The 19,777-nt window shown below is 31.9% G+C and overlaps 1 protein-coding gene across 1 annotated transcript; it reads left to right on the forward strand.

The window, feature by feature from the left end:
• The first annotated feature begins 14,308 nt into the window (after positions 1–14,308).
• Positions 14,309–19,115, forward strand: LOC105646102 (serine/threonine-protein kinase SAPK7). The gene is made up of 9 exons (XM_012231867.4): positions 14,309–14,500; positions 14,605–14,679; positions 14,753–14,854; positions 14,994–15,047; positions 15,147–15,239; positions 15,522–15,614; positions 17,651–17,755; positions 17,889–17,987; positions 18,627–19,115. The coding sequence occupies exons 1-9, from the start codon at positions 14,381–14,383 to the stop codon at positions 18,951–18,953; spliced, it is 1,068 nt and encodes a 355-aa protein (XP_012087257.1). The 5' UTR covers positions 14,309–14,380; the 3' UTR covers positions 18,954–19,115.
• Positions 19,116–19,777: the final 662 nt, after the last annotated feature.

The raw sequence follows: 19,777 nt of genomic DNA on the forward strand, positions 1-19,777 counted from the left end.
AGGTTAGCATGTGTTAATGATAATGCATGATGATTGTTTAATCAAATTAAGTTATTGACTCTTATTTTTGAATAGTGACTGAACTTATGGTCATGTAGAAGTGAAGTGTGTGTTTGATTTTATGAAATTAAAAGCATGATTAATGTAATTAGGTGTTAAGGGAATTCATTAGTAAGATTAAGTGTAAAGAATGAGTTATGCATGCTATACTTGAAGTGTTGGCCAAACCTTACAAGGTACTAATTGCATGGTCTAATTGACATTGACTAATAAACTATATGATAATGTTGTTATTAATTAGTTTAATTGGACATAGGTAAAGTTTGATTAGTAGTGAATATTAACTAAAGAATTAGGCTATTATTAAAATTGGGAGTTTTAACTTAATTGGACCTAATTGAGTAATTGAATAAGAAATATGTCTAATTGATGTTTGAATTGAATAATGGAAAGCTTAATTGCATTATTGGACTTGACTTAGCCTAAAATTCCTATGTAGGTCAAACCTATGCATGTTTCAATTAAGGTAATTAGACAACTTAAGTTGAATGTAATGCATGTATGACTTAGATTTAAGCTTAATTGACTACAATGTGTATAGTAGTCAATTATGATTTTTAATTAAGAATTGATCATAATTGTGGGTTTTATATCAAACTTGCTTAATTATGTCAATTGAAGGTATAAATGTGCAATTAAGTATTATATGACGCTAGTCCTTGAAGGAATTGAGAATTGAATAACTCTAGCCTATTTATCTAAAGTTGGCCAAATAGGCCTAGGTTGTGTAAATATAGAATTTTGATTGATACTTGACTATACTTAATAATTGACTATTAGATATGATTAAGTTGTTAGATATAATGCTTTGATGATGAGGATAGTTCCTTAAACTTTATTTGCTAGAAAGTTGAATCGTGATTAATAGGATGCAAGATAGAAGCAAATATATGATTTGGTTATGTGTTGCTCTTTATATGATTGGATAATGAAGAATGAGTGATGTATGGATAATATCAGCTAAGTGATGTTATTGTGAATATGCTACAAAATATTGAGATACATGGGGACCTATGAATTCATTTGTGTATAATGAAGTTGAAACACAATCATATATGTCTATGAATACTTATGATGCTATGTTTCATCTTGTGAGACTATATATGTGATTGGACTATGACACAGTTATAACACTATAACTAAACATCTAGGCCCTTATTATGTACTTAGTTGAATGATTGTATGAATGTACAATACTGGATATATTGAGCATGCTACTAAATACTGGATTTGAGTTATGTGAGGAAGTTGAATTTTTTCCAAAAGATTGGAAAGAATCGAGTCGAACGGGTTAGTTTGATTTTATTTAAAAATTGTTTTCTTTTATTAAACCCGTTTTATCCTCAAAAATAAGGTTTTCTTGCTTTGGTAAGAGATTTATTTTGGAGTTGCCACTCTTATTTAGGGAAAATTCTTGAATTAATTGATTCTTTGGAATCGACTAACCTGGTTTTAAACAAGAGACCGGGTCTGGAGTTAGTACGAAATAGGAAGGTGTTAGGCACCCATTTCGCCCGGTTAAATCGGCCTCCACGTTGTCCAAATATTCACAAATGGTAATAAAGTGATTAACTAGAAATTGAGATGCAAAAATGGTTTTAATGCAATTTTTTAAATCGATGTCATCTAAGTCAATTATTGCAATCATCAAACATGTAAAGAAGGAGGGAGGAGAAAAGATTAGAACCCAAACGTAAAATACAATCAACCCTTAAGCCCTCCAAATTTTTCAAAACCCATAAATATTACAACAAACAATAATAGGAATCTTTATGGACCCTTTCATTTTGCAATAAAACTTAAATCATAAATCCTAACCACAAACAACAAACATAAAGAATAGCAAATACTCACAAAAGCATATATTAGTAATAAGATCACAACGCAATCAATCATTCAACAAGCATGAATATGATTAATGTAAATGATACAAGATTAATAAATAATGGGTTAGCACAATAACAACGAATATTACAAAATAACAAGAATTTAAAGGCAGGAATAATAAAGAACAAAAATAGTAAAATGCTTGTAAAGTAAAAGGCAATAATTAAATGACAAAAATTTAAAGGTTTTAACAAGATATAAGTTCATTGTCTTGATGTTCATCCAAGAAGATGAACAAGTCCACCAATCATTGCTCTCAATCATGTTTTATTTATTTAGTTGAACCATATCTGACCTAATACGCATCACGAACCATTTAAGGTCAGAGCTTGGCCACAGGATCACTGAATCGGGACACTTATTGGATGTTTATTCACTCAGAGCCTCTAAATTGAAAGGCCTTGCACCACAAGGGACTATGGCATGTGCCTTATGCTAGTGATGCACGCCACACGTAGTGGCATAGGGCCTTTCCCAAATCAAGAAGGCTTCTGGTGTTTCTTAGATGAAAATAAGGGATCTGGGTATTAGTGCTGTGAGGCACTAGGAAGTGGCACACGCCACTCTTGGCTTTACACCACAAAGGTGTAGAACCCCCTGTTTGGTTGATCCTAGGTTTCCCTTACAACCAATCTCAGAAAAGGTGTCTTAAACACTGAAAAAGAAAAGAAAAAGACGAGAAGACAGATTAAAGGTTCTCAAGAACTACCTTTGGTGGTTTCATTTGAAGATTGAATAAAAATGGATGAAGAACCCAACTCCTTGGTTTTCAACCCAATGATCCGAGTTTTAAGACTAAAGTTTGTGTTTTTAGGATTTCAAATTGATCACAAGGGGTTTTCTTTTATTGATTAAATGATAGATCTCAACTTTAATCCAAGGCTAACACTAGTTGCCTTAGGATTTTTGAGTTGAGTTTTAAAAATGCAAGAGTCTCCCCTAGTTTTCGAAAAATTCTCCTCATGGCACACTCTCCAATGCCTATTTATAGGCAAATGAGGGTGGGTGGTTCCATTTTAATGCTGACATGGCAAAAATGCCACTAACAAGCCCCACAATAGGATTGGGGCCACTTTTACAAAATCAAACCGGGTGGCACGCGAAATGATCTTGGTTGGCTGACTAGACCTTTGGAACCTAGACTTATTGAAGTTTCCGGCATGGTTCCCATACTTCTTATCCTCTCTGATCTTGTCTTCAATGGCGGTCTCAACTTCATAAACTTGAGAAAACTCAGTCAGTGGCATATAGTACAGCTTGTCACGGAAGGTCTATAGAGTCCCCTTGATGAATATCTTGATTTGCTTCTTGGTATCCAGACGGCTCCTCATTTGCGTTACCTTGGCTCTTCATCTAGCCATATAATCTGTGAGTCTCATCTTGTTTTTGCACAATCACTTCCAAATCTCTCAAATTTACACTCATTTGGAGATTGTAAGTGTATTCTTTGAGGAAAATCGTGGTAAGCTCATTCCAATCTCTTCTTACTCTATTCTCGAGATTGTAATACCAAGTTTGGGCAGACCCCGTTAAAGACATCTGGAACATTTTCAAAATTTCCCTTGACGGTAGCCTGCCAACTCCATGATATGTTACATTGAGATTTGATATGAAACTTATGAATTATGAATTGTTTATGATTACATGACAGAAAGCATAAGAAGTATGTAACTTGAGTAGCATGAGCTATAATGAATACTTATTTGATTATGATTATGCTTATGCTTTATGGATATTGAATATATTTGCTAAACAGAATGAGATTTGTGAATCTATGAATAATGATGATTTGTATCTTGAATTTTTGGAAATTATATTGGACATGGTTTCCATAGAACCATATTTGTTTGAATGTGTGATTGTATTTATATGTTACATACCACTGAGTTTTATACTCACACTATAAAAAAATACAGTTTTGCGATCGACATTTGCGACCACCATGTGTCGGTTGCAATATTGTGATGATTTTGTGACCATTTATGATGAATGTTGAAGTAACATAGATTTAATATTCGCTGATGGATTTGCGACCAATCTCTGACAAATTTTGCGACGAATTTGCGACCGACTGCATATCCGTCGCTAATTCCAGCGCTAATAACTCCCGCCAGTTTGGTTTTTATTTTGCGACGCAATAGCGATGAATTAACGATCGATTTTGCAATAGATATGCGACCATCTCACAATCCCTCACTAAATTGCGTGCTGCAGTTTAGTGGCAAATTTAGTTTCTGGTTTGCAAGGGATCAGTGACAGATTTGCGACCGATAATTTGCGATCGATTATTTTGGTCGCAAATCGGTCGCAATTTGTTTGATTACAAAACAACATCGCATGATAAAAAATTGCGACCGATTTTTAAGTCGGTCGCAAAAAATTAGGGCTTTATAACCCCCTAGGTCGCCTGGGGCGCGATCGCAGCACGCCCCGTCTCCCCTTTTCTCTCCTTTTGCATAGTTCTCCCCATCCTAGTTGCAGCGCCGGTCGCCGAAGAAGCCCTTGTCGCCGGAGAAGCCGTGTCGTTCAGGTAGGTGGTGTTACACTTTTAGTTTATCTGCATTTCTTCTGTAAAAAAAATCAGATGATGAGTGTGTGTATATTGCTTTGATTTAAATGCATTACATTGCTTTGATTTATATATCTGCGTATTTTGTTCTGCATTTTATTTTATCTGTGTATGTGTGTGTATATTGCTTTGATTTAAATGCAATTTTGTGTTGCTACTGAATTTCTATGGTTTTTCTACTGTAACTCTATTTTGATTGGATTGTAGAATAATAAGTAATTATAGTTTTTAAACTATAGGTAGATGTTCTGGTGCGAAGAAGTGGAATGTCCTAGAATTCACTTTAAAAATAACATTATTAATGAATTCTAGACTATATACTAAATCTAATTTGAAATTAAGAAAAGTTATAGTATTGAATTAAGTTATAGTATTGACATAAGTTATAGTAATCAAAATTTGAGTGTAATTTAATAGTAATCAAAATTTATACTAATCAAATTTATTAAATCTAATTTGTGATGATGTATTGAAATTTATTTTTTTGAAATTACTTTATGTTGATTTGTGTTTCATTTGAGTGGAAATCACATTAATAATGCGTTTGAGTTGGAGGCCTAGTAGTGGCCATTTTGACTTTGGAGAATGTAGAGATGATATAGAAGTGTTTATGTGAATGTGTTTTTACTTGAGATTTGATTATGTTATACCGAAGTGCTGCCGAAAATCTTTTGAAAAACTGAATATGAGGAATCGTACACTTACTGATATTATAGTAAGTTTACATATACATATATATATATAGTTAACCTTAGTTAGAAATAATAACCTTAGTAAGTTTACATACATATAGTTACCCTTACTATAGAAATAACCTTAGTAAGTTAGAAATGTAAATGGAACATTACTTTTGGTTTGTTTTAAGGATGATTTAGGACTAATGCAATTACATATAATTTTCCCTTTATAAACAGAGTGTTAATTACGTAAAAAAATGCGGATTAATCAAGATTAGATATACTGGAGGTACGAGGTCAACGGGATATTAAGAAAAGGATTCTGGCAAGGATTGAAACCTTTTATACAGTTTGCAGTTGGTAATCCCAGTTGTATGGATGGTAATAAGTTGAGGTGTCCATGTAATTATAAGTGTTGGCTCAAGGGTCAATTTCTAATCTCGGATTTTGATGATTAAAACAAAACAAATAAATTTAAATTATGTTATTTGTGCTAATATTATTTTATGCAGAATTCTTATGGAAAGAAATCGTACAAGGCAAGTCCTACAAAATCCATAGTGTGTGAAGATAATTTGAAGACCCTAGTGGTTAAGTTTTTAGGATATTTTATAGGATAGAGAGAAAATTCATATATGAGAACATAAATTAATTTTTCTCTCAAAAATATTTTTCGGAAATTAGATTCTTCAAAATAAATTTTTCATCAAAAATTCATTTTCGAAAATATGCTTCAAAAATCAAAAATGATTAATTTCCTAAAACTAAAGAGATTTTATCTCTAAACGATTTTGGTAATAAATCATACATTATCTTTTTCGGAAATTTCTTTGAAAATCTAAAAGTACTTCAATTTATTCTCTTACCTTAAAAATGAAGGAAGAATCTTTTCATTTTTAGTAAGAGCATCTTTTCGTAAAAATATTTTCCATAATAAAATGCTGCCGAAAATCTTTTGTTTAAAGGAAAGTAAAATCGTCTTTTATTCTCTTACCAAAAGGATAAAATAAATTTTTGGTAACTAAGATTTTCATATCTTCTAAATAAGGAAAGCCAATATTCTGATTTCAAAATGAAATATCCACTTTCCAAAAGCAAGAGATGCGAAGCTCTCTATATAAAGGAGTGTTTCACTCTTCGAACGTTGGTGAAGTAAGAGTTTTCGTTTTAAGAGCATTCTCTCATTAATCACATCTTTATCTCTCAAAACTTACTCTCTACCCCCATTTTTCTTTTCATCTTTACACTTCATGTTTTTATCTTTTAAGAGAAAAGAATTTTATTAACTACTTTTGAAAAACGGTTATGTGTTCTAAACGATTTTCTAATCTGATAAACTATTTTTCCTGTGCTTATATGTGCATTTCTTTCTGTCTATTTAGATTTTGTAATCTATAGTAGACAGGCTTTTATTTGATAAACATTTGTGTAATAGCTTAGGTTAGAAGCTATTGTGAAAGAGGTTATCAATCGACCTTCTCCTTGTGTGAGATTCTAATGTCTTGAATTGAGTTTCTGTACTCTTCCAAAAACAGAAAGGGTTGAGGTTAACTAGAACCTTTGGAAATCTAGTGGGATAAAAGGGTAGATCTAGGTGTTGATCTATTGCCTTGTACTGTTGGTTTGTCTCTTACCCTTGAAAAGAGATAACATAGTTGAGGATCTCAAGATGCGTCTTGGGGAGTGGATGTAGGCAAGTTAGTGCCGAACCACTATAAATCACTGTGTTGATCTTTTAATTTCTGAAGTTTGCTTGATACTGCTTTTATTACACTTCTGTTTATATTTTAGAAATGCTAAAATTGAAAATGAATTTGATGTTCTAAAACTGTAATAAGTCTTATCTTTTCTGAACATTAGAACTCTGGAATTCTGATAAGTGAATATACCATGTTCTAAACAGTTCTTCTATTTACAGTATATTTCACTACTTGGGTTTATAATCTGTTTTCTAAACCTAGCTAAGGCTTTGTGAAGAAGTTCTAATTTCAATAACTGTCTCTCACACAGTCTTATATGATTTTCTAAACTTTATGAGGAAGTTCTGAATTCTATAGCTTTCCGTCATAAAAAAGTTCTAATATTGAATAAGACATTGTGAAGCAGTTCTAATTAATAGCTGCACTTTGCATAGTCTTTCTATTCTTTATAAATAGAACATTGTGAGGTAGTTCTAATCCATATTCTATTCTCACAAGTTCTTTATTTTTCCGCTGCACTTAGAATTCTATATTTTGTTTTGAAATTCTAAAATTTATACCTGTTTTTAGAAAACCCAATTCACCCCCCTCTTGGGTTGTGTCATACATATACGGGACCCACAATAAGAAGTGTCAAAATAGAGCCTTCTTAGATATCGATACAACTAAACTTCATTTATGCAAAAATGGGTTCGTGAAAAATTATTATGAATGAATACATCATGGTGAACCTTGAGTTTCCAGTAGTTCAGGCCACTCTATTTCTGTAAGTTCAGAAGGTCGGCTTTTGCAATTTCAGTATGGTAATTGATGCAATGATATGGTAATCGATACGGCTAGAGCAGAATTCAATTGGGACAATATTGAGGAATCGCCAAACTATGCAGCACAATCATTGTTTGACATGATAAGTGCAGCTAACAGTGAACTGTGGCTTGGATGCAAGAATCATTTAATTCTATCTGTAGTGACACAATTACTGCACATGAAAGCGGAGCACCATTTTTCAGAAAGGTGTTACAATGATTTTGTGCAGTTATCAAAAGAAATGTTGCCTGAAGGCCATTCGATGGTGGATAATTTTTACTGGACAAAAAAATTAGTTCAGGGATTAGGACAACCCGTGGAAAAGATTGATTGTTGTCGAAATAATTGTATGATATATTGGGGTGTTGACTTCGAATTAAGAGAATGCAAGTTTTGTAGTCTTCCAAGATATCAACAGCGGGGTCAAGGGACTGGTAGAGTACAAAGAGAGAAGGCTTTCAAGAAGATGTATTATTTCCCTCTTATTCCTCGCCTTCAAAGGTTATATGCATCTAATGCGACAGTTGAACACATAAGATAGCATGCTTTGCATGAATATGAAGATGGTATAATGACTCATCCGTCAGACTTTGAAGCCTGAAAACACTTTGATAACAATCATCCTGTGTTTGCTGCTGAGATGAGAAATCTGAGATTGGGGCTTTGTACTGATGGGTTTCAGCCGTTTGGCCAATCAGGACAACAATATTCATCATGGCCTGTCATTGTCACACCGTATAATCTACCACCCTCAATGTGTATGAAAGATGAATACATGTTTTTGTGTGTTATTGTATCTGGCCCTAATAATCCAAAATACAAAATTGATGTGTTTCTGCAACCTTTGATTGACGAACTTAATTATTTATGGGAGTATCGGGTTGTATGTTTGATATTTAGCTAATCAGAATTTCATAATGCGAGCTGCTTTGCTTTGGACCATCAGTGATTTTTCAGCATTTGGAATGTTTTCTAGATGGAGTACGGCAGGTAAATTGGCTTGTCCTCATTACATGGAAAACAGGTAAACAATGTTGGTTTGATTATCATCACAAATTCTTATCAGAATCTCACCATTGGAGGCGAAATCGACAATGCTTTAGAAAGAACACAACTATTGCTGATCCCCCTCCACCTGTGAAGTCTGGAGCTAAAATATTACTAGAAATTAAAGATCTGGGGCTTATGAAAGTTACAGAGTTAGGTGCAGAAGAGGTAAATGGTAGAATTGGCCGGAATAGCGGATGGAAAAAGCGAAGCATCTTCTGGGATTTGCCATATTGGAGTTCATTTCTTATCCGTCATAACCTTGATGTGATGCACATTGAAAAAATGTGTTTGAAAATCTGTTCAACACTGTCATGAACATTGATGGGAAATCCAACGATAATGCAAAAGCGAGAGTAGACATGAAGGAAATTTGTCGTCGACTAGAACTCGAGCAATCTGTAGTTACTGGAAAGTTTCCAAAGGCATATTATTCTTTAGATAAACCCCAAAAGCAAGTATTATACGTATGGGTCCGATCATTGAGGTTTCCAGATGGACACTGTTCAAATATGGGTAGATGTGTCGACATGAGGAAATACATATTGTTTGGCATGAAAAGCAATGATTGTCATGTTTTTATGAAAAGATTGATGCATGTGGCATTCCAGGAATTGTTGCCGGGGAAAATTTGGGAAGCAATGACAGAATTGAGCCTCTTTTTCAAGGAATTGACAATGACTGTTATACGATGCGATGATATGGACCAATTAGCATGAGAAATCCTATTAGTGATATGCAAATTGGAGCAAATTTTTCCACCCCGCTTCTTTGATTCTATGGAGCATCTGTCGATTCATTTACCCTATGAATGTCATATACCAAGATCGGTACAATATAGATGAGATGTATCCATTTGAGATGTGAATCACTAACATCTCATTATAATTATTACAATGTTATTTCAACTCATATTTACCTATTGTCTTTGTACAATTACAGACACCTACAGAAAATTAAAAAGAATGTGCACAATAAGGCAAAGGTCGAGGGATTAATTTGCAATGCATATTTGGTGCAAGAAGCTTCCACCTTCCTGGTGCAATAAGAACCACATGTATACACCAAACATCGGAGAGTGCCACGCAATGATGATGGAGGAGATCGAATAGAATCTGAGTTAGAAGGGAATCTAACAATTTTCACCTATCCTGGGCATACGATTGGTAAATAAATAAAAAAAAAGACGATTGACTCAAACCTATATTTTGTTGAATTGCGAAGAGATTACACCATTTGTATAGTAAGTATAAATCTTATAGAGAGTCTAAACTTAATACAGGTTAGTTAATTCATATTTATGATAATTTTGTTCGTTCATAAACAGGAAATATATCAAGCTGTTACAGCTACAAAATTCCAATTTGACTGATACTGCAGTTGATGCAAAACTAGACTCTGAATTTGCAGAATGGTTCAAATGTTATGTAAGTAACTTTCTAGTTACACAACATATATGTGTACATTCTTAGATTTCACTCGTGTCATTACTATTTCCCATAGGCTCGAAGCTCAGAAAGCGATATTGATAACAGATTCACTACTGATCTAGCAAGGGGAACTCTACCGGTTGCTAATGCCTACTCTAGCTACTTTGTAAATGGTTACAAGTTTCACACTGAGGGTTATGTGACAAGCAAAAAGACAATTAACAATGGTGTTTGCATAAAGGGATCAAACTACAGTGATGAGTCAAATGATTTTTATGGAAAATTGGTTAAGGTTTTGGATTTAGAATATCCATCCCTACCAATCAAGTACACAATCTTATTCAAATGTGAATGGTTTGATCCCACACCAAACGTTGGCATGAAGGTTCATCCTAAGTATAATCTTGTAGATATTAATCATAGAAGAAGATATACGAAGTACGAACCTTTTATGTTGGCGATGCAAGCTGCACAAGTGTACTATGTTCCATATCCATCGTTGAAACGAGATCATTACAATTAGATGGCAGTATGTAAAATCAAGCCTAGAGTAGTTGTTCATGCAGTTGAAACAAACAATCTGCTTTACTTGCAATATTTGAGCCATTTCAAGAAGTTGCGGTTGATACGCAACTGATGCAAGTTGTTGAAGATTTAACGGATAGACTGGATGATGAAAGCAGAATTGATGTTGAAATGGAGAATCGGATGATGAAGCGGAGGAAGATCAAATCATCATGGGTACCTCAGAAGATAAAGATCGAGAAGAAGAAGAAGAAGATGATGATGCAGACAGAAATACTTAATGCATTGTGTGTTATGGATACTAAATTAATAGATGTATATATAATATTATTAATGAAGAATTTTAATGTTGTTGGCTTTCTTTATACATATTTACCATATATTCTACAATTCATATAATTGTATACATACATATGTAGGTTCTGTAATCTTTAGTATAGATGGCTAGAGGCAGGGCGGTTGATTCAGACGCGTCCTGCTGTGGTCCGCATGGAGGTCATGGCGGAGGACGCAGTACACGTGGATGAGGAGGGATTATCCCTCCTCCTTCTTCTTCAGGTACGTCTAGCACTTCATCTTCTGCTAAGCCTCCCGTGTCGCCAGCACTTCCTTCTATTCCTTCCTCTTCTACCCCATTTCCTGGACCAATAGAGTCTTCACAAGCTTCATAGTCACCTGCTGCACCAGGTAATCATAAATGTCATTTACTGTCATGTCAATTATATATTAATTATTTCTCCGTATTGATAGCATTTGTCACTTCTTTTGCAGCTTCATCAGAGCCACGTAACAAGCTCAATTTTGTAGCGGGACAGTATGTACTTATTTATTTTTTCCTTTAAACTTGGTTTTGTTCAGATTTTGATGCTTTCGTATATTTATATTTCACTAGGGTCTTTTTTTCTCAGCATATATCCATCCTCTCGAGCAGCAAGACAAATTATGAGGATAATCAAGCTACATCTGGATAAAGATGGATACACATGGGATGTCGTACCACAAGAGGCGAGAGACTTTTATTGGGAAGAGTTTTAGGTACGATTTGGTTCAAGTTATATCTTCATTCAATGTAATTAATAATCTGAATCTATGGGCCTTCACTTACTCTTTATGGAAATTTTATTTTTTATTTTTGCAGAAGCATTTCGTATGGGAAGAGGCTATTACGGCTATGCTAAAAGTGGCCTGGGAGAAATTGTGCGCTCCACGGTATGCTGACTTCACTTATAGGATGCGAAAAAACGGTAAGAAGCAGCAGTGCATATCTCAGGAGATATGGGAGAGCTGGCAGAAGGCTTGGGAGGATCCTGCATTCAAGAGAAAGTGTGAGATATTTATACAAAACAGGCATAGTGAGACAGGTGGTGACGGAGCAGGACCTTCTCGACACACAAGCGAATCAATATCAGCTATAGAGACATCTCAATTATCAGTGAGTCAATCAGTTACAGTTACAAAACTGATGTTTAATGAAATGACACCATATTAATATATCATGCATAAAAATTCATTACAGGCTGAAAAATATGGTCGTGAGCCCACACCGATAGAGATATTCACTTACACTCACATAAAGGACCACGATGGAAATACGTTTGTCGACAGACATGTGTTGGGCGTCAATGTAAGTAACAATGAAGAATATTTATAGTTACTTTCTAGTCTTATCTTACGTGTACAAGTTCAATATAATAAGGCTTGCAACTACATTGATTAACCAATTTGTTATTTTTAGGAGAACTACAGTACAGCTTGCGATCTTGTTGTTTCTTCTCAGGCTGGATCTGAAGCTGAGTTAAAAATTGATGAGTTAGCACTTTATCTGGAGGTCGTAGGGGGCGAAAAGAAAAGGAAAGTATATGGCATCGGGTTTCAGGCATCACAATTTTACTGTGGCTCAGCATCTGATGCTTCTGCAGGCTCCTCACAACCATAGCCCGACGACAGTGCCGAGGAGATTAGTGCATTACGGGCTCATGTTGATGAGCAGGAGAGACAGCTTGTAGAGCTTAGAGCGCATGTCATGCGGATGTCTGGTCAGCATGGTGCTGGTACTTCTTCCTCTTATCCTCCGCCTGCTATTGTATCCTAAAAGACTGAAATAAAAATCCTATTACTGCATTTCATAGAGCCCCTTTTTGGACTAACAAACAATGACGAAGCGGTTTTAAGGTTCAATTTTATATAGTAATATATGCTTAAATTTTTGAGCATTTCAAATCTAATGTAATAATTTTGACTCTTTTCATTTCTATATTTAATTGTGTCATACCTATTATAAGAGGTGAGCAAAATGACTGATCAAACCAAATTGAAAAGTTTTAGTTTACTCATTAAAATACTAGTTTTTTTTATTTATTTCGATTGAAAGCAAAGTTTCTTTTAGTTTGGCTCGATTTTACAAAAATAACCGGTTAGCGAACTAAGTGGGTTTCATTCAGTTCAAATTGATTTTGACCTTAATTTCAACTCAATTTGATTTTGCTCCTAAAATTCAGTTTGGCTTTCTGTGTCTCAATTCAATTTGATTTTGAATCAAATTAGATCAGACTATTTGCATCAGATCAGACTATTTGCATCACCCCTATCTATTGTGGTGCATGAAGCTAAAGATCAGTTAAGTAATATATGTTAAAATTTTTCAATAATAATAAAGAAAAAGTTTAATGAGAAACTATAAAACATTTCTTATTATAATTAACAGGGTGTTAAAAGAAAAAAAAAAAAAAAAGTGTGAACGGAAGAAGATTGAAATGGAAGGGGTTACTTTTCTATGCTTCCTTGAGAAAATGGCATGCAAAAGTCAAATTCAAAGGCCCCGCGTTGTACGTCCTCTCACAGCGGCGTTTTTATAGATCCAACCAAATGTATAAATAACTAAAAACAAAAAATAATTAAAATAAGCCATTGGATTCAAGTCGGTCATGCAAGTGGCAGTGATTGGATTCAAGCTGTTTAGGCATGGATTCCCATGCTCTCTATTATTTTCCTTCCCTAATTTTTTTAGTAAATTATAGGTTAGCTCTATTTTTTAATATATTTATCTCAAAGTTATATTTAAATTAACTAAAACTTTTATTTTTGAAAGTTAATTATATACTTACCTTTCAAAAACAAAATTAATTATCCAATTAGTTGATTCTTCCTTCGTTATATTAATTTTTCTGAGTGCAAAAAAACACCTTAAAAAAAAAATTTAAAGTATGGCCTCCAATTTCGTACATTGGAAAAAAAAAAATCAGAAATCTATACACCATTTAACTCTGTAAGATGAGATAATAGAAATTCATTCTCTCTTAATCAGAAGTTTTAAATTCGAGTTTTAGATATGGAATCCCTTTAAATGCTTGGGAGAGAGCACTTTACCCATTTATGGATTTGTCCGGCCCAGGAGATTTCGGATACAGGAGGATTAAAATAAAAAAAATTCACTATTTATGAAAAGCAATTTACGTTTTTTTTTTTTTTTTCTTTTCTCTCTTCCAAATATTTTATTGTTTCCCTCCACGTGCACTCACTGTCCTTATGTGTCAATTTCACTCTATCACAAATAATTTCCACCTACCATGCAACTGACTAACATCCATTATATAAATAGATAGATTCCGATCCTACATTGGTAAGTTTCAATTGTGAAGAAATGAAACTGTAGAAAGAAAGAAGAATAAGGCGGAGAAGATGGATAAGTATGAGTTAGTGAAGGATTTGGGAGCTGGAAATTTCGGAGTAGCAAGGCTTTTGAGGCACAAAGAAACTAAACAGCTTGTTGCTATGAAATACATCGAACGAGGTCAAAAGGTTTGTTGGTTGCCATTTCAAATCCTTTTTTTTTTTTTTTTTTTTTTTTTGGTGCGCTTTTTATACATATTTTGTTTTATATTTTTTGTGTTATTATGATACAGATAGATGAGAATGTGGCAAGAGAGATTATTAATCACAGATCACTTAGGCATCCTAATATAATCCGCTTTAAGGAGGCAAGTAGATATTGTTTATTTGTACAAGATTATATGATTATTGATTAAATTTTAATTAATTAACTAATTATAGGTGGTTTTGACTCCCACACACTTGGCCATTGTGATGGAGTATGCTGCTGGTGGAGAACTATTTGACAGAATCTGTACTGCTGGTAGATTCAGTGAAGATGAGGTTACTCTCTAATTGAACTCTCTCAATCTTTTTTTTTTTTCGGACAATAGAGCATAAAAGTTTTGTTTTGTCCCTTTTTTTTATATTTTTTAATAACACTTAATTATTTGTCATTTTATATTTTTGTTTAATTTTTCAGGCCAGGTATTTCTTCCAGCAGCTGATTTCTGGTGTGGATTATTGCCACTTCATGGTATAAATCAAATAATATCAAAGCTTATAATTTTTTATCACAAGAAATTACTGAACTTATGCCTGTTTTGCTTTTCTTTTTGGTTGTCTTGTTTAACAGCAAATCTGCCATAGAGATTTGAAACTGGAAAATACACTGCTAGATGGAAGTCCAGCACCTCGATTAAAAATTTGTGATTTTGGTTATTCTAAGGTTTGAAAGGAATTCATCAGATCTCATTGCATTAACTGTTATAAACTCAATTTTACACAACAATGAGCTTCAACTTCAACTTGTCAACCGTTGGATTTAAAACTCTATTGCAATAATACTTATTCCTAAAGTATAATTTTTGGATTTACTTACTTAGACGGTACCTATATATATTATTTTAGAAATAATATATTAATCCCTGCACGTGCCCACATGTGGGGGTTTATAGTTAAATCATTATTGAAAGTTCGGTTTCCAATTGATTGATATGTGGAAGAGCAGTCGTCGTTGCTGCACTCAAGGCCAAAATCAACCGTAGGAACTCCAGCTTACATAGCACCAGAAGTTCTCTCTCGCCGAGAATATGATGGCAAGGTGTGTTTTCCTTTCTTTTTAACGCTTCATCTGCCATTTTGTTTTGGGATGCTTTCCAATTTCAGATGCCTCTCAAAATTACATTTTTCGCGTAATTTAATTCTTAAAAAAATTAAGTTAATTGATAATTGTAGAGTATAGTAACACTACATTTTTATTTCTAAGTTATGATAGGTTGATAATAATGAATATATATATATATATATATATATATATATATATAAATTAATATAGAAAATATATTTATGGTTTTTATATGGGTATTAAAGGGTAATTAGATCACCTAAATTATTATAAAATATTTTTTTATTATAACTAATTGATCTAATATAGATAATTCTTTCTACATTAATTATATGTCACTAAAATTAAGAGAAAAAGAAATGTGATTAGAGACAATGAAATAATGTTTGTACACAGTAGTACACTGCCTTTAATAGAGAGAATCATAGAATTTGAAATTTTAATTAATATTTTTTAATCTTCTCAAACAATAATTAATTTTAAATAAAATTTCTGTAAAACGGCAAATAAAAGTGAACGAATGGAATAATATTGTATATATTGTAATAAATATATAAATTCATATTTAAATGTTATACCTAAAACTTAATAACTCCCTTAATTTTTACGTTGGTTCATCAATTTTTTAACTTATTAAATTCTTTTTATAAAATTAAATACTTTAACTTATTAAAATATATTAATAAATATTTATAAAATAATTAAAAATGTAAAAATTGTTATTAATATAATAATTTATTTAAAAAATATGTAAATTATTTCCTCATTTGATGTGATATGGGTAGTTAATTTTTAATATATAAATTTATGTTATGTGCTAATTTATAAGTGTAATTGTTTAATAAATAAAATTTTGTAAATTAAAGAATAATAAATTAACTTCAAAATTAAAGGTTTCATTAAACTTTTTATAAAATTTTAAATTGTTTTAGTAATTGTTAATTGTTCTATTAGCTTTTAATTTAAATTAAAAGTGCTGGGTAAAAATAGTTGTTTAACTTAAAGTGACAAAATATGACATTAATTGTTTAATTATCTAAATTTAAAAGAAATAAATAATGAAAATGATTGTCAAAAAAATTAATTAAAAGTTAATTGCTAAATGGTAAAAGCTAATTAACATTTCATAAGGAGCTCCTTCGATATCTAAAAGTTACGGTAAAAAAAAATATAATTAACAGAAATAAAATTTTAAATTGGTCAAAACAATAAAAGTTAGTTTAGAAATTGTTAAAAAGACGACGTAAGTGCTAATTAATTCTCCTAAATTATAATAAAATTAAGGATAATTTGATTAAATTACTTTTTACTTTAAAATCAAAAGTTACTATTGTATATAATATAAATCAGAATAACATTAGAAAATATTATTTATTATTCCTTTAAAAATTCAAAACAATTTATACTTTAAATAAAATAGTCACCGAAAACTATTTATATTTTAGTACACCAGAGAGAAGTATCCCGATGAATACAAACAAAAACAAAAGTTGCGTCATGTGTGGTTCTAGCTAATACGAGTGTGTGAACCCATTTCGTTTGGGGAGCTTTTGTTATTTCCTAGATTTTGGCAACTTCAACGCACATGCAAGTTTAATTCATAATTTTTTTAAAAAAAAAGTTAAGAACTTTTTTTTTTTAAATAATAACAATATGCACATTTTTGTTATTTAAATGTTCATCTAAAGTAATAACTTAAGGTTTTTGCATGATAATATATGTCCATAAATGGATGATTTTATACCAAGATTAATTAAGTAATGTTTATAAATATATATTATTTAAAGTTTTTGTGCAAATGTATACCAATACCACTAAAACACCCATCATGGTCATGGAACTTACTGTTGTAACTACTAATATTTTCATTATGACAACAAATTTTAAATATTTATTTTTTTCTTTTTGATTTGAAAATTATAGGAATGAAAAGATTAATTAACTTTTTTTATTAAGTGATTATGTAGTTCAGTTGCAATATCCTCATCACCTTTTGTTTTCCTTGATTATAGTTGGCAGATGTATGGTCATGTGGAGTTACACTTTACGTGATGTTGGTGGGAGCATACCCTTTTGAAGATCAAAATGACCCTAGGAATTTTAGGAAAACAATTCAGGTATGTGTATATATATATATATATATATATATCCCATTTTTCTTTCCTTAGTTGAAATATTATATCTTCCATCTTTTATATTTCAACCAAAAGAAAAAGTCTCCAAAAAAATTTTATTTTTTCCCTTATGCAGAGGATAATGGCTGTGCAGTACAAAATCCCAGACTATGTTCATGTGTCTCAAGAATGCAGACACCTTCTTTCACGAATATTTGTTGCAAATCCTTCCAGGGTAAAGCTTCATTTTGAAATTACAAGATTTTTTTTTTTTTTTTTGAAAAATATTTTTTAAGATTTAGTTATCATCAAAGCTTTAAATTTCTGATCTCATTCATTATGAGAGAGACATTTAAATTGAGTTAAGATCTAGAACATAGATTTAGAACATCAATATTAGTTAATTTACCATAAACAATTTGCATACCTCGTTTGAAATCTAAATTAGAGTTCATTAATTATGGTTTTCTGCAATAAAACTGGTTAAAAAATAGAATTAAAGACACGTAAAGAACTTAGTCTATTTATAGAAAATCAAATAGAGTTTTCATCGAAATCCCTAATAGAATGAGGCATATATATACCTTCAACTGCCTGACCATATGGGTCCATTAGAGAGGTGGATAGACTCATTAAACCAAGTGATCACATAAATATAAATTAGGTTAAATTGAATTTATTGTCTATTTTAGCAAAATAATTAATAAAAGTATTTCACATTAAAATTTTATTACAATGCAGTCGATAATTCAACTATAAAAAGTTATAACATCTTGACTTGTCGTATCCTCTAATAAGTTTCCATTTTTGTAATTTATGAACACAATAGATTAATTCATCAATGAATAATAAAATTGCATTTATTTTGGTGCAGAGAATTACAATTAAAGAGATCAAAAGCCATCCATGGTTCTTAAAGAATTTTCCGAAGGAGCTGACAGAGTCGAGCCAAGCTGTTTATTACCGGAAAGGCAACCCGAGCTTTTCTGGCCAAAGTGAGGAGGAGATTATGAAAATTGTGGCTGAGGCAAGAACTCGACCGCCATCTTCCGTGCCTATTAAGGGCTTCGGTTGGGGAGCAAATGATGAAGAGAATGAAGAAGAATTAGATGAAGAAGAAGTAGAAGAAGAAGATGAATATGACAAGAGGGTCAAAGAGGTTCAAGCAAGTGGGGAGTTCCAAATCAGTCAAGTGGTGTAGACAATAAAGACTGTTCATTAGTTAAACTGTTAGTTATGTGTATTAGAATAGGCAATAAAACCTGCTTATTATGCTTACAAATAAGTAGGTTTTAAAATTTGAATGGTGTGTATGTTTCCGTAAGAAAACCTAATGCAGATTAAATAAATTGAATTTTTTTAACATTTTTTTCAAATAAAATTAATAGTTTTTAATTGATGAACCGAATTTTACAATTCGATTCAATTCTATTCTCAATTTAAAATGTAGGGATTGCGATTTTCAATTTGGCGACTGTCTCTAATCAATTTAACTGTTTTCAACATGGTTTTAATGTTTCTTTTTCAATTGATTTAAAATTGGAATTGAAATTGAAATCAGGAGCTAGGTTTCTATTTAATTATGATTTCGATTTTCTTAAAACTAGAAGTAACATTGATTTTTGTTTTCATACTCAATCAGATTGGATATCCATTGGGTCGGGTAAAATTATTATGTCTACAGAGAATCCAACAAGCGATGATGCGTGAGCAATGGGACCAACTATGTCAATTTAACAGACGCCACAATTGTTATTAAAAAATTATTTTAATCTATTAATTATTAAAATTAAAAGAATTAGCAATTGTCAAAATTCAAGACTTTCTTTTGATAATTAAAACAAAATTTTAATAAATTTGCATTAACTGGTTTCCTAAATTATTTATCTTTTATAATTCAATATTTATGTTTAGTAAAAGAGAAAAGTAATTAATTAATTTATATAGCATGTAAATGAAAACCTAAAAATGATGTGATAAAATTTATTATCATAAATCATACAAAAATACCGGAAAATTTGGAGT

The sequence above is a fragment of the Jatropha curcas genome, chromosome 3 (assembly GCF_041381405.1).
Source record: "Jatropha curcas cultivar XTBG-Jc1 chromosome 3, XTBG_Jcur_1.0, whole genome shotgun sequence".
Lineage (NCBI taxonomy): Eukaryota > Viridiplantae > Streptophyta > Magnoliopsida > Malpighiales > Euphorbiaceae > Jatropha > Jatropha curcas.

Bases quoted from the DNA above. Each gene is read 5' to 3' on its own strand.
- LOC105646102 (XM_012231867.4), top strand. From the start codon at position 14,381: ATGGATAAGTATGAGTTAGTGAAGGATTTGGGAGCTGGAAATTTCGGA. The intron at 15,615-17,650 runs GTGTGTTTTCCT...CCTTGATTATAG, and splicing joins GCCGAGAATATGATGGCAAG to TTGGCAGATGTATGGTCATG. The intron at 17,988-18,626 runs GTAAAGCTTCAT...ATTTTGGTGCAG, and splicing joins TTGTTGCAAATCCTTCCAGG to AGAATTACAATTAAAGAGAT.